The sequence below is a fragment of the Podarcis gaigeae genome (assembly GCF_964106915.1).
Source record: "Podarcis gaigeae genome assembly, chromosome: 17".
In the NCBI taxonomy this organism is placed as follows: Eukaryota; Metazoa; Chordata; class Lepidosauria; order Squamata; family Lacertidae; genus Podarcis; species Podarcis gaigeae.
In genome coordinates this window covers 32,099,467-32,112,422 of record NC_139694.1, presented here as the reverse complement: position 1 = coordinate 32,112,422, position 12,956 = coordinate 32,099,467, and the positions used below count along the sequence as shown (strand labels likewise).

Genomic DNA, 12,956 nt, shown 5'->3' with positions numbered 1-12,956 from the left:
AAACTTAGGCCCAGCTCTGAAGCCATGAACTGAAGCTTTAATTTGGATAATTAGATAAAGTGAGAAAGAGTGTTCAAAGGCAGGGTCTGCTTGATAAGTCTCCACTAGAAGACTTGATTGTAAAAAAATACCTCAAAGCAGTTTACACAAAGATAAAACAACAAGATCGAGAAAACATCACAACCATACTTTTAAAACACACAAAAGTTAAAATACTAAAGCAGATTAAAATTACCTTGGCTTTCTAAGCAGCTGGGTATTTTTCTCTAAACAAGAGTTTTTTTAGCAGGTGCCAAACCTTTATTAGGCATTACAAATATAGGGCATCATAAAACATCCATATATACAATTTTAAAAATATATACACATAAACAGCCATGTAAAATATGTAATAACGAGAATTTTCATTGGCGATTCTCTAAGAGATACTTAGAGGTACCACTCTAAGAGATACTATTGACAAAAACTCAGCCACCCTTGCAGTTACTTCCAGGTTAAAGTCAGACAGATAGAATCTGATACTTTCATTGTGCCCTGATGTTAGAGACCTGCTTGAGCTCTAATAGACAGGGAGTTCCCAAGTGCTGCCACACTAAATCATCCTGTTCTTACAAATGCAGAACAGTTATTACGTGGCACCTGTAGTAGCACCAATTCCACCAATCAAAGCAGTCAAATGGGTGTTATGCGGGGTAAGGCGATCTTGTAGGTAAACCGGCTCCAAGTTCTTATGCGGTTTACATGCTAACAGTAACTTGGCATGGTATCAAATCAGCAACCAGCACAGACCTCTGAGCACGGCTGCTACACGCTGACATAGCCTGTCCACAGTCGTGCTGCAGCATTCTGTGCCAAACCGCAGCTTCTGGATCAAGAGCGATCCCAGGACGCTGAGCCGAGCATGTGCAAAGTAATAATAAATTTTAAAAGGATTTTGTGTGTGCAAATAAGAAATATTGGGGGGGGGGGGAGAGACTGAATAAGAGCCAGTGTGGCACGATGTGTTGGAACATATGACCTGGAAGAGCGGGGTTCAAATCTCCACTCAGCCATGAAGCTCCCTCGGGGACCTTAGGCCAGCCATCTTTTCAGCCTAACCTACCTCACAGGGTTGTTGTGAGGATGAAATGAGAAGAACCATGAAATGAGGAGAACCATGCGCACTCCACCTTGAACTCCTTGGTATGTGTATATATGTGTGTGTGTGTGTGTGTACACCCACCCACCCCAGTGCTTTTTCCTGGGGGGATGAAGGGGTACACATACCCCTAAACATTTTGAAAATCTAAGTTTGGCCTCATTGAGGGGCAGTATTTCAATATGAGTAGGAAAATGAGAGTACCCCAAACATTTTTTAAGAAAAAAAGCACTGTGTATGTATGTATGCCTATCTATATTTATGTAATAGGGTATAAGGCGGTACAGTGGTACCTCTGGATGCGAGTGGGATCTGTTCCAGAGCCCCGTTCGCATCCTGAGCAGAGCGTAACCCGCGACTGCGCGTCGCAATTCACCACTTCCGCGCATGTGCGTGACGTCATTTTGAGCGTCTGCGCATGCACGAGCGGCAAAACCCGGAAGTAGCGCGCTCTGTTACTTCCGGGTCGCCGCAGAGCGCAACTCGAAAATACTTAACCTGAAGCTACTTCAACCCGAGGTATGACTGTATATAAATTCAATATATAGAGCATTTATATACCACCCTATACCTGGAAGTCTCAGGGTGGTTCACGGAACAAAATCAAAATATACAATATTTTGAATATAAAACTTGTCCTGGAGAAGGGTGCCCTATAACCAGAGTCCGCACCTGCTCCTGCGAACCTGCCGCCTGAGGCAGCTACCTCAGCTCGCCTCTAGGGTGGGCCGGCGGCCCTGCCACGGAGGCAACCTGAGGCACCTGCCGCCGGGCAGGATCCAGACTGAGGGAAGGAAAGAAGGCCGCCCCATCCTGCCTCGCGCCGTTCCCGCCCTCCCTCAGGCAACGATCCCGAGGCCGACGGGAGAAAGCGAGCGAGGGAAAGAGAGAGGCTGGGGTTGCCTCGGCCTCCTCAGCCGCCAGGGGCGGCCCTGGCCTCCGAGGCGGGGCTTCGGGGACGGCGTCCCGCCTCCTCCTCCTCCTCCTCCTCGGCCGGCCGCTCCTTCCCTGGCGCGAGGCTGCGCCGGAGAAGCGGAGGGGCGCCCAGGCACCTTCTGAGGGAAGCCACCCCTGAGCCGAAGGCGCGCCGGGCGCGGGCGACGCCAAGGCGGAATGGCGGCTGCGGAGCGGAGGGCCTTCGCGCACCGCATTAACCGGTGAGGGGCGACGGGAGAGAGGAGGGCAAGCGAGGGGGAAGGCGGGCGGGTTCGCGCACCAGCAGCCGACCGGGGTCGGCGGGGCTTCCTACCCCGGGGCTCAGCGGCTGGCGAGCGGGGGGTGTGAGGGTGGCCAACCCGACCCCTCCCTCAGTCGCTCAGCTGTTCGGCAGCGGAACAGGCTCCCACGAGAAGTGGCGGACTCGCCTTCCTTGGAGGTTTCCAGGGATGATCTGGTTGAGATTCCTGCATTGCAGGGGGCCTGGACCAAGTGATCCTCAGGGTCCCGTCCAGCTCGACCCTTCCATATAGAGTCTAGGATTCCAAAGGTTCCCTTGCCTTTGCATTTCTCCTTCCACACTCCCGGAAACAAATGAGAGCCCAACCTTGGGAATGCCCATGAAACCTGCTAGTCGTCCGAAAAGTGGCTGGGAAAACCCAGCCAGAGGGGCGGGGTATAAATTATTATTATTATTGTTTTTGTTATTCCTCCCTTGCCTATATGTATGCCAACGCTAAGCTGTTTGCGGTTCATTGGTATGTTGCTGGGGAGGGAGGAAAGGTATAAAAACTAGTTCTCAGGAAATTGTTCCTTGCCTATGCATGCTTTTGCTAAGACTTTTGGGGTTCGCTGGTATGTTGTAGGGGAGGTAAGTGTGGTTCAAAAGATTGACCATCCCTGATCTTGCTCTTTTTTGTTTCTGCTCTGAATGCCACTACATGGGCTACCTGAATGGATGCTCTAGTTACTAAGTTACTCCAGTCTTGGGGTTGTGTGTACAAAAGTAAGGTCAAAGAGGAATAAGAACAGTGAGCCCATCCATCCAGACACTATCACTTTCGGTATGGGTTCAGTCCTGGAGGGGTGTGTGGGCAGGTGCTAATGGCTGCTCTAGGTTAATTCATGTGCAACACAAGGATGCGATCTTGTGTGCTCACCTGTTCAAATTCAGGGTGACTGCTGCTGTTTTAAGTCTGTCTCTTGCCCAAAGAATTGATGCTTTTGAATTATGGTGCTGGAGGAGACTCTTGAGAGTCCCATGGACTGCAAGAAGACCAAACCTATCCATTCTTAAGGAAATCAGCCCCGAGTGTTCACTGGAAGGACAGATCCTGAAGCTGAGGCTCCAGGACTTTGGCCACCTCATGAGAAGAGAAGACTCCCTGGAAAAGACCCTGATGTTGGGAAAGATGGAGGGCACAAGGAGAAGGGGACGACAGAGGACGAGATGGTTGGACAGCGTTCTTGAAGCTAACAACATGAGTTTGACCAAACTGCGGGAGGCAGTGGAAGACAGGAGTGCCTGGCGTGCTCTGGTCCATGGGGTCATGAAGAGTCGGACATGACTAAACAACAGCAGCAACAACAACACAGCTTACAGAGTAATACAAAAGGCCAGGTCTCTATCCCAAGCAGTTTACATGTTAGCATTTTAATATGGGTGAGGCCACAGAGGTAGCATGGGTTAAACAATACAGTGGTACCTCGGGTTACATATGCTTCAGGTTACATACACTTCAGGTTACAGACTCCGCTAACCCAGAAATAGTACCTCGGGTTAAGAACTTTGCTTCAGGATGAGAACAGAAATCGTGCTCCAGCGGTGCAGCAGCAGCGGGAGGCCCCATTAGCTAAAGTGGTGCTTCAGGTTAAGAACAGTTTCAGGTTAAGAACAGACCTTTGGAACGAATTAAATATGTAACCAGAGGTACCACTGTACATTTCAAAACTGAATATATATTTTAACGACAAATGAGTGGGACAGTATATGTAACTGTTAAATGCATTGCCGCACTCCCTTTCTTGTTGCTGTTCTAATGGTCTCTTCTTCATCTGTACACTCCCATTTTTCCACCAGAAGTAGTGGAACAGAGGGAGGGCTTGATTTGCCTTTCAGAAGAAATATACTTCATGGTGGAACAAAGCCCTACAAACAAGGGTACAGCAGATTATCACCATTATAGAGGTGGAGGCAAAACGGATTGCCCATTCTTGTGATAGATGAATGTGTAATCATCTTCCACATTCCCCATCCTCATAAAGTGAAGCTGCTTTGAATTGGTTGAGTTCACATGACAGGAGCAGTAGGGAGAGAGACAGACAGACATACGGTAACTTTGAGGGAGGTAGAGTGCGAGACTACCAGAATCAGATTATAGATCTTCAGTGTCAATCTGCTGTACTCATTCTGATTGATAGCATGGCATATATTGTACAGTATGTATCTTTTTCCTTTTTCTTGGAGTTAACTTGGGATGAAGACATGGCATTCTCTTTCACTCCATCTCTGCTCTACATACTTAGTTTAAAAGGTTCTTTTTTTGATAAACAAATGGGAGCTTCTTAGCAAGTCAAGGCAAGGCTAAGCTTTTAATAATTAGCTTCAAGTTTTTTAAAAGCTAGACAAGTAGCTTTTTAGCAAACGAAGCACATGCATACATTTGTTTGTAGGGAAAGGTTTTTCTGCAGACTACTAAAAATGTGTATGTCCATACTATACTGGTAGCCTGAATATGTATGTATGTATGTATGTATGTATGTATGAATGAATAAAGTGTTATTCAAAATCAAGGTTGTCCATATACTTCAGTGTGTGGATCTGTGAAATAGGTAGATGTTTAACAATATGAATCTGTAGGATATGTTTCAACAGTGAAATAGTTGATAGTAGAATATACTGTTGTTTAATTGTAATGGTCATTTTTATTATCTATTTTGAGAGCTAGTACAAGATTGTGGTTAAGAGAGCTGCTTGAAGTCCTATTGCTACAAACTTACCGGTACTAAGCATCCTTAAACAAGTCACTAGTCCTCAGCCTCTGTGACCTTTTGTGGCTTGCAGTGGGGGTGGGGATGTGGGTGATCATGTGGACCCTAACCCCCCTCAATAGATAGCCTTTTCCCACTCTGTTCTCCCCCCTTTTTTGGTTACAAATGTGCCCACATGCTGTAGTACTCATTTTGCTAACACAGTGAATGACTTGTAGCTCAGTTGGTTAGAACATGGTGCTGAAAATGCCAATGTTGTGGGTTTGATCACCATATGACCATCTGTATATTCCTGCATTGCAGGGAGTTGGACTAGATGACCCTCAGGGTTCCATCCAACTCTACAATTCTATGAGTCTGTGATTATATGAGTAGAAGCTCCCATGAGTCTACTAGGAGAATCTGTCTGCTGTGTCTCTGCATGATACACTGTTCTGGCCTTTTCCTTCTATTCTGAAAACACACTCAGATCAATGACTTATTAGGAAACGCAGAAAGATGAGAATGTATACTCTTACAAACTTTTTGAGCTGCAGACTTGGATTGTGCCTCCAATTATAATTCAGGAAAAAAGTGTACTTCAGCTATCAAAATGTGAGGGGCCCTAGCGCAATGACAGAGAGCCTCGTTTGCAAGCAGGTTGTTCCTTTGCATCTGCTGGTAAGGCTGGGAAAGACCCCTGTTGGAAACCTTTTGAGTACTGGACATAGTGCTAGATGAACCAGTGGCTTTAAGGCAGCTCATAAATGAGTGTTAATGCTAATTGATGGTTCGGATTCTCAAGTCTCATAATTTTAACAGTGATAACCCCTCCCCCAAACTATCCTGGCGAACTTTTAAGCGGATGGAATGTTTGTTACTATTGCTATACTGTATTCTGCTTATAGATGTTGGGTTATAAGTGTAGCATCATTTACCTTTGTATACTCATTGCGTTACTTACCTGCACTGACTTAGCTTCACAGAGCATACAGTAAATCAAGAAAAAAGAAAGAAAGAAAGTGAAGATGCTTTAGTTGGATATGAGCCACTTTTGTTTGTGGGAAGATTTGAAGTACAATCTTGTGTGTGTCTATTTGGGAATGAATTTGATAGTTGATCAGCATTCAGCTATATTGCTACACATTGCAGACCAGCCTTTCCCAATCTGGCGCCCTGCAGATGTTTTTGGCTCCAACTGCCTTCAGCCCTGCCAAAACATCTGGAGGGCTCCAGAATAGGGAAGACAGGCATATATGGTATTTTCAGGATCTTGCAAGTCTAACATCAGGGCAGAACTTTTAGTCTTGGATATTCGGAAGCTGTCTTTGGAGAATACTGAAATGCAGCACATTTCTAGCTCTGTGGAGGACAAATAGACTGTGCACAGGCTGACAATAGGTCTCAGTTTTTGTGGGGACGCACCTTTGCCTGGGGATTCTGAGAAGAATGGTTTCTGTAATTATAAGGGCTAGAGGTCTGGAGCTGGAGGCTTGCCAAGAAGAAGCCCAAATGCATATTAAGCTGGACTTTAACACTGAAGAGCAAGGAGAGAGAATTTTGCTTTCAGATTAGCAAAGCTAATCTCTTTCTTGAGGGTGTCTGCCTGAATAAGCCTAAGACTTCTCAGGAAGCTCTCATGTTGCAAGCGTGGGAGGAAACATGTTTGTGGGAACAGATCCTTAGTGGATAAGTAGCAGCGCATGCTTAAATCTCAGTCCCATCCACCCTCTGCTGTTTGCAGTGTGTTTTATGGAAAGGAAGGAAACAGTATCTTCCTTTTGATGGGAGGAGCCTTGGCAGATGTGCTGTGATTATTCTTGCATGTATTCCCCCCCCCCCCATTTGCTTCCTGCCTTTGCTCCCTTTTGACCGCTCACTGGAAAGTTCAAGCTAATGTTTTTGGAATGCAGCCTAATGGTTATTGTTGTTGCTTGAATGGTTCTTGAGTGAGCCCTTCCAGTTGCAGCTCATTTAAACTTGAGCAGCAGTTTTTGAAACCAAAATGTTCTCTCTCTTCCTGCCACTCCACCCTTTCTTCCCTTAAATGCTAGCGGGCAACAAATAACTAAAATGCGTCTGGTTGCCTGTTTGTGAAGCACAAGGCACTGTGGGGAGCCTCAGGGTGACTTCAGTGCTGGCAGAAGTTGAGGGTGAATAATTTCTGGTACTCTGGTTCTGTGGCCGCTTTTGGTTTTCTCTTTCTTTATCAAGGCAGTGATAGACCTATAGAGGAACATGGGTGCAATAACAGGTCCTCAATGGTTGCTTTAGATGGAGGAATGTACACCTTTATTCCCCATAGGGAGATTTAGATCTCTTTTTTCCTAGTGTGTCTGTGTGTGTCTGTGTAATATACTGCCAGTTTAGGATGCATCTGATGTGTAGACACTTGTCTATGAAAGCTTATGCCATAATAAATTTGTAACTCTTTGAGGTACTACAAGACTTTGTATTCAAGGGTAATTGTGAATAGATGAGGAGATAAGGTTGTATTTGACTGTACAGTGGAACCTTGGTTCTCGAACCGCTCCATTCCCGAATGTTTCGGCTCCTGAATATCGAAAACCTGGAAGTAAGTGTTCTGGTTTTTGAATGCTCATTGGAACCTAAACGTCCAATGCGGCTTCCAATCTGCAGAAAGCCTAGCTGTCAACCAGTCAGAAGCTATCCCTCGGAATTCAAACGTTTTGGAAATCGAACATCCTTCTTGAATGGATTACGTTCGACTTCCGAGGTTCCACTGCACTATTTTCTGCCATGGAAGTCTATGGCACACAAATACCTGATGCAGTTTATTTTATGTATCTGTCAATTCACCTATCTACTCAGCCATCCAGACAGTTTACAGGGACATACCTATTCAGCTTGAACAGCAGAGCTGTATCATGTGCCTTCTTTACACAGTTGCACAATTCCTTCTTGCCCTGTTCCACATAGTGTTGAACTTCAGGTTTGCTTTCCTTCAGTAATGAAAATTCTGCTAGTGTATACCTCCTGGTTTTGTTAGTTTTGTAGCTATTGCTGTCCATGGAAGAGCTGAGATTGCAGTATTGGAAGCAAGTTAACAGCATTATATACATGATCAAGTGCTGCTGGTGTTAAGACAAGGGCTGTCAGACTTCAGTCTTGTATGTTCTGATTTGCTTAATTTAAAAAACTAGGGTCCTGTGGTCCAATGATGTATGCTAAATTCACAAAGGAAGGGGGTACTCTCAGGATCTCATAACATTTAATTAACCAGTTTTGTGATTTCAAATATTTCACGTTTGCTTAAAAAGGACCGTCTTGATTAAACCAAGGCCAGCTAGTCCAGCATTTTCATTTACTTTTGCTGGAGTCCCAGCAATCACCAGATGGTAGGTGGTTCACCGGAAATTGTTCAGTGAATTGCAATCTGCCTTCTGTCCTTAGGAGAATTTATTTTCCTTTACAAACCTCTTCCTTGTTTTCTATAGGCACTTTCTCTCCAGGGAAGTGAGGAAATGATTTAAACTAAGGGAACCAAAGTTAGGCAGTTTGGAAGTCCAGGAGTTAAGTCTGTGGTTGAAGGTAGGTAAGCCAAGAGAGAAAGAAAGGGAAAACAAATGGAGTGAGGGGTGAGTTGCCTTGGGGACCTTTCAACTTATAGCAGTGTTTCTCAAACTTGGGTCCCCAGCTCCCGTCATCCCTGACCACTGGTCCTGCTAGCTGGGGATGATCAGAGTTGTAGTCCAACAAGAGCTGGGGACACAGGTTTGAGAAACACAGGCTTATAGGATGAGGTGAACTTAGATGACAGAAACTCCCTTCCTTTCCAGCTACATAAATATAGCAATAAAGCTCTTGTGTTCAGGGCTGGCAGTCTGCCCTGAGCCATTTATCACAGCAGAGAATGATTTCAGAAAGACAGAAAAATGTGAACTCACCTTCAACCCAAGAGTGCCAGCAGTAGGTATTGCTTAAAAATCCTGGAATTCTTTCTTCTTAATATCTGAGGATTACACCCAAGACAACAGTCTCTGAATATTATTCATTGTGTTAATAGCTTACACATTCTCCCAAAATGTGGGAGTGTTACGTTAGCCTTGCAACAAACCTGTGAGGTTCCTCATTGGTTGGCCTGTGAGGTTCTCAGAGAGTTGTGTCTTTGTTCAGTACTATTATTGTTACTGAGGTTAGATTAATTGAGCATAGCAATGACGAAGGGGCAGGAGAGGAAGACAGAGAGATGCCCTCCACAAGCATTGGGGCTTTTTACATCCCGACCACCTTGAGATAGTATCTGAAACACCGCAGGAAAATTGGCTTGTGTTCCGGGCAACTTGGAGAATTTGTTGAGCCATGAAATCAGTGTAGGTAGTCTGGACATGGGGAGGAATTCAACCTAGTGCTATGGCAATTGTAATGTCAGTGCAAACCTTTTTTAGCTTGCCAGATGGAACAACACCCCCCTTCCCCTTCATGCTGTTTCTGGGGATTCTCCAGACCCCACTGTGACTAATTTCAGAGGCGAATGGTGCAAGGAGCAGGGGAAAGCCCTGCTGTGCTAGAGCAAGTCCTTGTTGCTATAGTAGAACTCTCATTAGTTTGAAACCTGAATTCGTGGGTGGCTATTGTTACATATGAATCTGAGAATGGTAACCTTGAATCCAGTGGAAGTTGGTTGAAACTTCAACTGTCCCTGCAACCTGGCTTTCAGGAACGATACTCAAGTATGACAAAGTTGAGAGAACTTTGAAATATCTTCTTGTGTGGAATGGACTTGGAAACCAAGACTTTAAAAACCAGAGGTTCTTTTGGCTTGCTTCTTTCCTGTCCTTTAGCTATATAATCTATATCCTTAATAATAATAATTTTTATTTATACCCCGCCCTCCCCAGCCAAGGCCGGGCTCAGAGCGGCTTACAAGCAATAATAAAAACAAGTTGAATGATTACAACTTAAAAACAAAATTAAAATACAACATTAAAATAATGAAACATTAAAATATTAAAATGTAGCCTCATCGCAGGAGGAGAGGAAAGGAAAAAAAGAAAGAGAGGGAGGGAGGGAGGGAGGGAATCAAATTGGCTCCAAGCCAAAGGCCAGGCGGAACAACTCTGTCTTACAGGCCCTGCGGAAAGAAATCAGATCCTGCAGGGCCCTGGTCTCATGAGGCAGAGCATTCCTCCAGACCGGAGCCAGTGTTGAAAAGGCCCTGGCTCTGGTTGAAGCCAATCTAACTTCCTTAGGGCCCGGGGCCACTAGGGTGTTGCTATTTATGGACCTTGAAGCTCTCCGTGGGGCATACCCGGAGAGGCGGTCCCGTAGGTACGAGGGTCCTAGGCTGTGAAGGGCTTTAAAGGTCATTTAAAGTTCACTTTATATAGTCCTTTCCTGAGGGTGGGTGGGTGAGTGGGTGGAGTTTCTCAATAATAGTTTCAAGGAGAAGGCTGAGGAGTCTATATTCTCCCCCTGTTCTTGATAACACATTAAAAAAAAATGTCCAGTAGCACCTTCAGATAATGTTCTTCTTGATAATGTTACTTACAGTGAGTGTGGTACCCTTTTCCCTCTGGGAGGTCAGTGTGTGCAGAAGAAATGAACGAGGCATCAGTCTGTTTGGCTCAGTGCTCTAGAACACACAAAGGCACAGCGGAGGTGTCACTTTGGAAAACGTTTTGCTTTATTCAACTTGGCAGGCTACTGCACAAGCAAGGAATAATTTATGGCTTGTGGCTATGGTTAGTCTCCCACCTCAGAAAACAAAAACAAGCCTCCCAAACTGTTGGGCTGTTGCCCCAACAGGGGGGGCCAACTTGAATAAAATATTGGCGGGGCCCAGGTAAGCCCGACCCCACATAATCAGTCACAAGATGCAGCGCTTGCATGCCATTTGAATGACAATGCCCATCAAGTTTGTGGGACCCCACCCCCCTCAAATATTTTATGGGGGGGACTGAACAAACCTTGACCCCTATGGCCTCTAATCTTTTCTTCTAGGCCATTTGGGCTGGGGAGCATCGCAGTTACCGGTAAATCAGCAGGAACTGATTCAGGGTAGAGCTACACATTACTTACAAGCATGGGTAACCCAGCCAGAAACTGCAGTTAGGAAAAAAAAAACAGTATTGGAAAAGGGGTATTTAGAGTGGAAAAGTGATGGTGAGTGGGTGGTGCTTAACCCTTTCCCTGCTTGCTGATTTTCCCCGCTGCAGTTACTCTCCCTGGGGATCAAACTAGAAGTTATATGATGTTAAATGACTCTGTGTGTTTTAAGTGCAGTTTTTTAAAATTTATTTAATGCAAATAGTATCAGCTTTGGTGCGTCTCTGTGTGTGAGATATAGTTATCAGGATTACAGCAGGTGCATAGGAGGAATGTAAACATTTCCTCCATGTGTTCCTGAAGAGATTGCTGAAGGTGCCGCTGGGGGATTTCTCAATGGAAAAAATCATTAACTTCAGAAGAAGGCTTTTCCTCAGGACTGTGGCAGGGAAGGATGATGTTAAATTTCTTCTCATTGTTTGTTCCACTCTCTTTGCTGATGCAACATGCATTTTTAAAAATCCATTCTCATTAAATTGAAAAAATCTCATCTAGTTTGGCCCTGAGCCCTGCTTCCATGAGATTCTAGATGGTTGCTTTTGATGGTAAACATTCATCTTGAACCTTGCGGGGGGAATGGGGGGAAACGGCGGATGTTTCTGTGCTCCACATCACCCCAACCTGATAGTGCTTTCGCCTAATAGAAGCAGCTGTCGGAGTTTTGTTATATATGTCTGTAACATGTAGTAGTAATGCCTTCACTTTAGCATTGGAGAGCTAATCTCTGGGACCTGTAGGCCAGAATTCTTGTTTAGTTTTGAACACATATTAAGTTCTGAACAGGAAAAAGGAAAATAAAAAAGAATCCTCAACACTGCAACTGGAAACTATAAATTCAGGATTCTAGGGGAAATTTTGCCAATTGGCTGTAACTTCCTGATCAGGTAATGCGAGAGGATTATTGGGGGAAATCTGCTCAAGGGTTGTGCCAAGCAGTGAAGAGAGAGAACCTGCTGCCACTGGAAGGTTTACTTAGTCTCTGCTTTGAGCTTGTTTTGAGCTGTAGTTGTCGTGAATGTTAGAAACATGTCTTTGGGGGCCAGGGAGGTCTTGGGAAAAGGTCTCTAATGAAATCTTCATGTGCATAGTGACCTTCCGTCTTCACTCATGAACCCTGGGTTGCTTTGGCTGCCCAAATCCCTAGGCCTTTGGTCTGTTAAAGGGACAGCCCTCCTAGCACCATCAGAGTTGCCTGCACACTCATAAAACTTAGAACAATTGTTCCGTATTCAGATTTTACAGCACTCTGAGAACTTGCGTGCCCAATTGCTAAACTGCCTCATAGGTTTGTTGCAAAGCTAAAGTGCCACTCCAAGCTCTTTGGAGTATATGCGGGATAAAAAACAGTGGATATTATTCAGAGATGCTATTACTTCAGGCACTCAGTGTGATCTGGTTTGATGTGGAACTGTGCGGGTCTTTTCATGAAGCAGGCAGTTATATTTGGTTGCCTTTCGGACCATTCCCAGTCTGTGATGTGACTTTGCGGTGTTTTTGTTCTGCTCGGAAACTGTGTGCATTGTTCTTCATGGATTCACTGATAAAACAACTTCCTTATCTAAAGGAAAGGGTGAGGTAGTTTCCTGGACCAGTCCCCAAGAACCTAAGGCTTTGCCTGTTTCCTTCCAGGCTGCAAAGTTCTCGCTTAATTACAGTTTATTTACAACCTCCTGCTTCCTCTCCCTTCTTCTCCAAATGCCCTTTGATCTTGTTAGGGGATTTAGTGGTACATCTGTCTGTTTTTTAAGTAGCCTGCTTGGAGGCAAATATATGCTAACTGGGGATGGTGAGTGTGGTGGAGAGGAGAAGCAGTTCCTGCTGTTGATCTAAGAACAAGTTTCCA

General features: G+C 45.0%; 2 protein-coding genes across 9 annotated transcripts in view; one reads left to right on the top strand and one right to left on the bottom strand.

The window, feature by feature from the left end:
* Positions 1 to 9,017, bottom strand: part of TSPAN16 (tetraspanin 16) — a 36,018-nt gene extending 27,001 nt beyond the window's left edge. The window contains exon 1 of the mRNA XM_083719827.1: positions 8,953 to 9,017. The gene's annotated coding sequence lies outside the window, so the exon portion shown is untranslated. The remainder of the gene's footprint in view (positions 1 to 8,952) is intronic.
* DOCK6 (dedicator of cytokinesis 6) overlaps positions 2,007 to 12,956 on the top strand; it is a 99,379-nt gene continuing 88,429 nt past the window's right edge. For 4 of the 8 annotated variants that reach the window (XR_014559303.1, XR_014559304.1, XR_014559305.1 and 1 more), the window contains exon 1: positions 2,007 to 2,295. Coding sequence is in view for 3 of the 8 variants with exons in the window: in XM_083718165.1 (XP_083574291.1) it covers positions 2,252 to 2,295 (44 nt within the window). In the remaining 5 variants the exon portion in view is untranslated. The remainder of the gene's footprint in view (positions 2,296 to 12,956) is intronic. The other 4 variants (XR_014559306.1, XR_014559307.1, XM_083718164.1 and 1 more) reach the window with 4 other exon arrangements.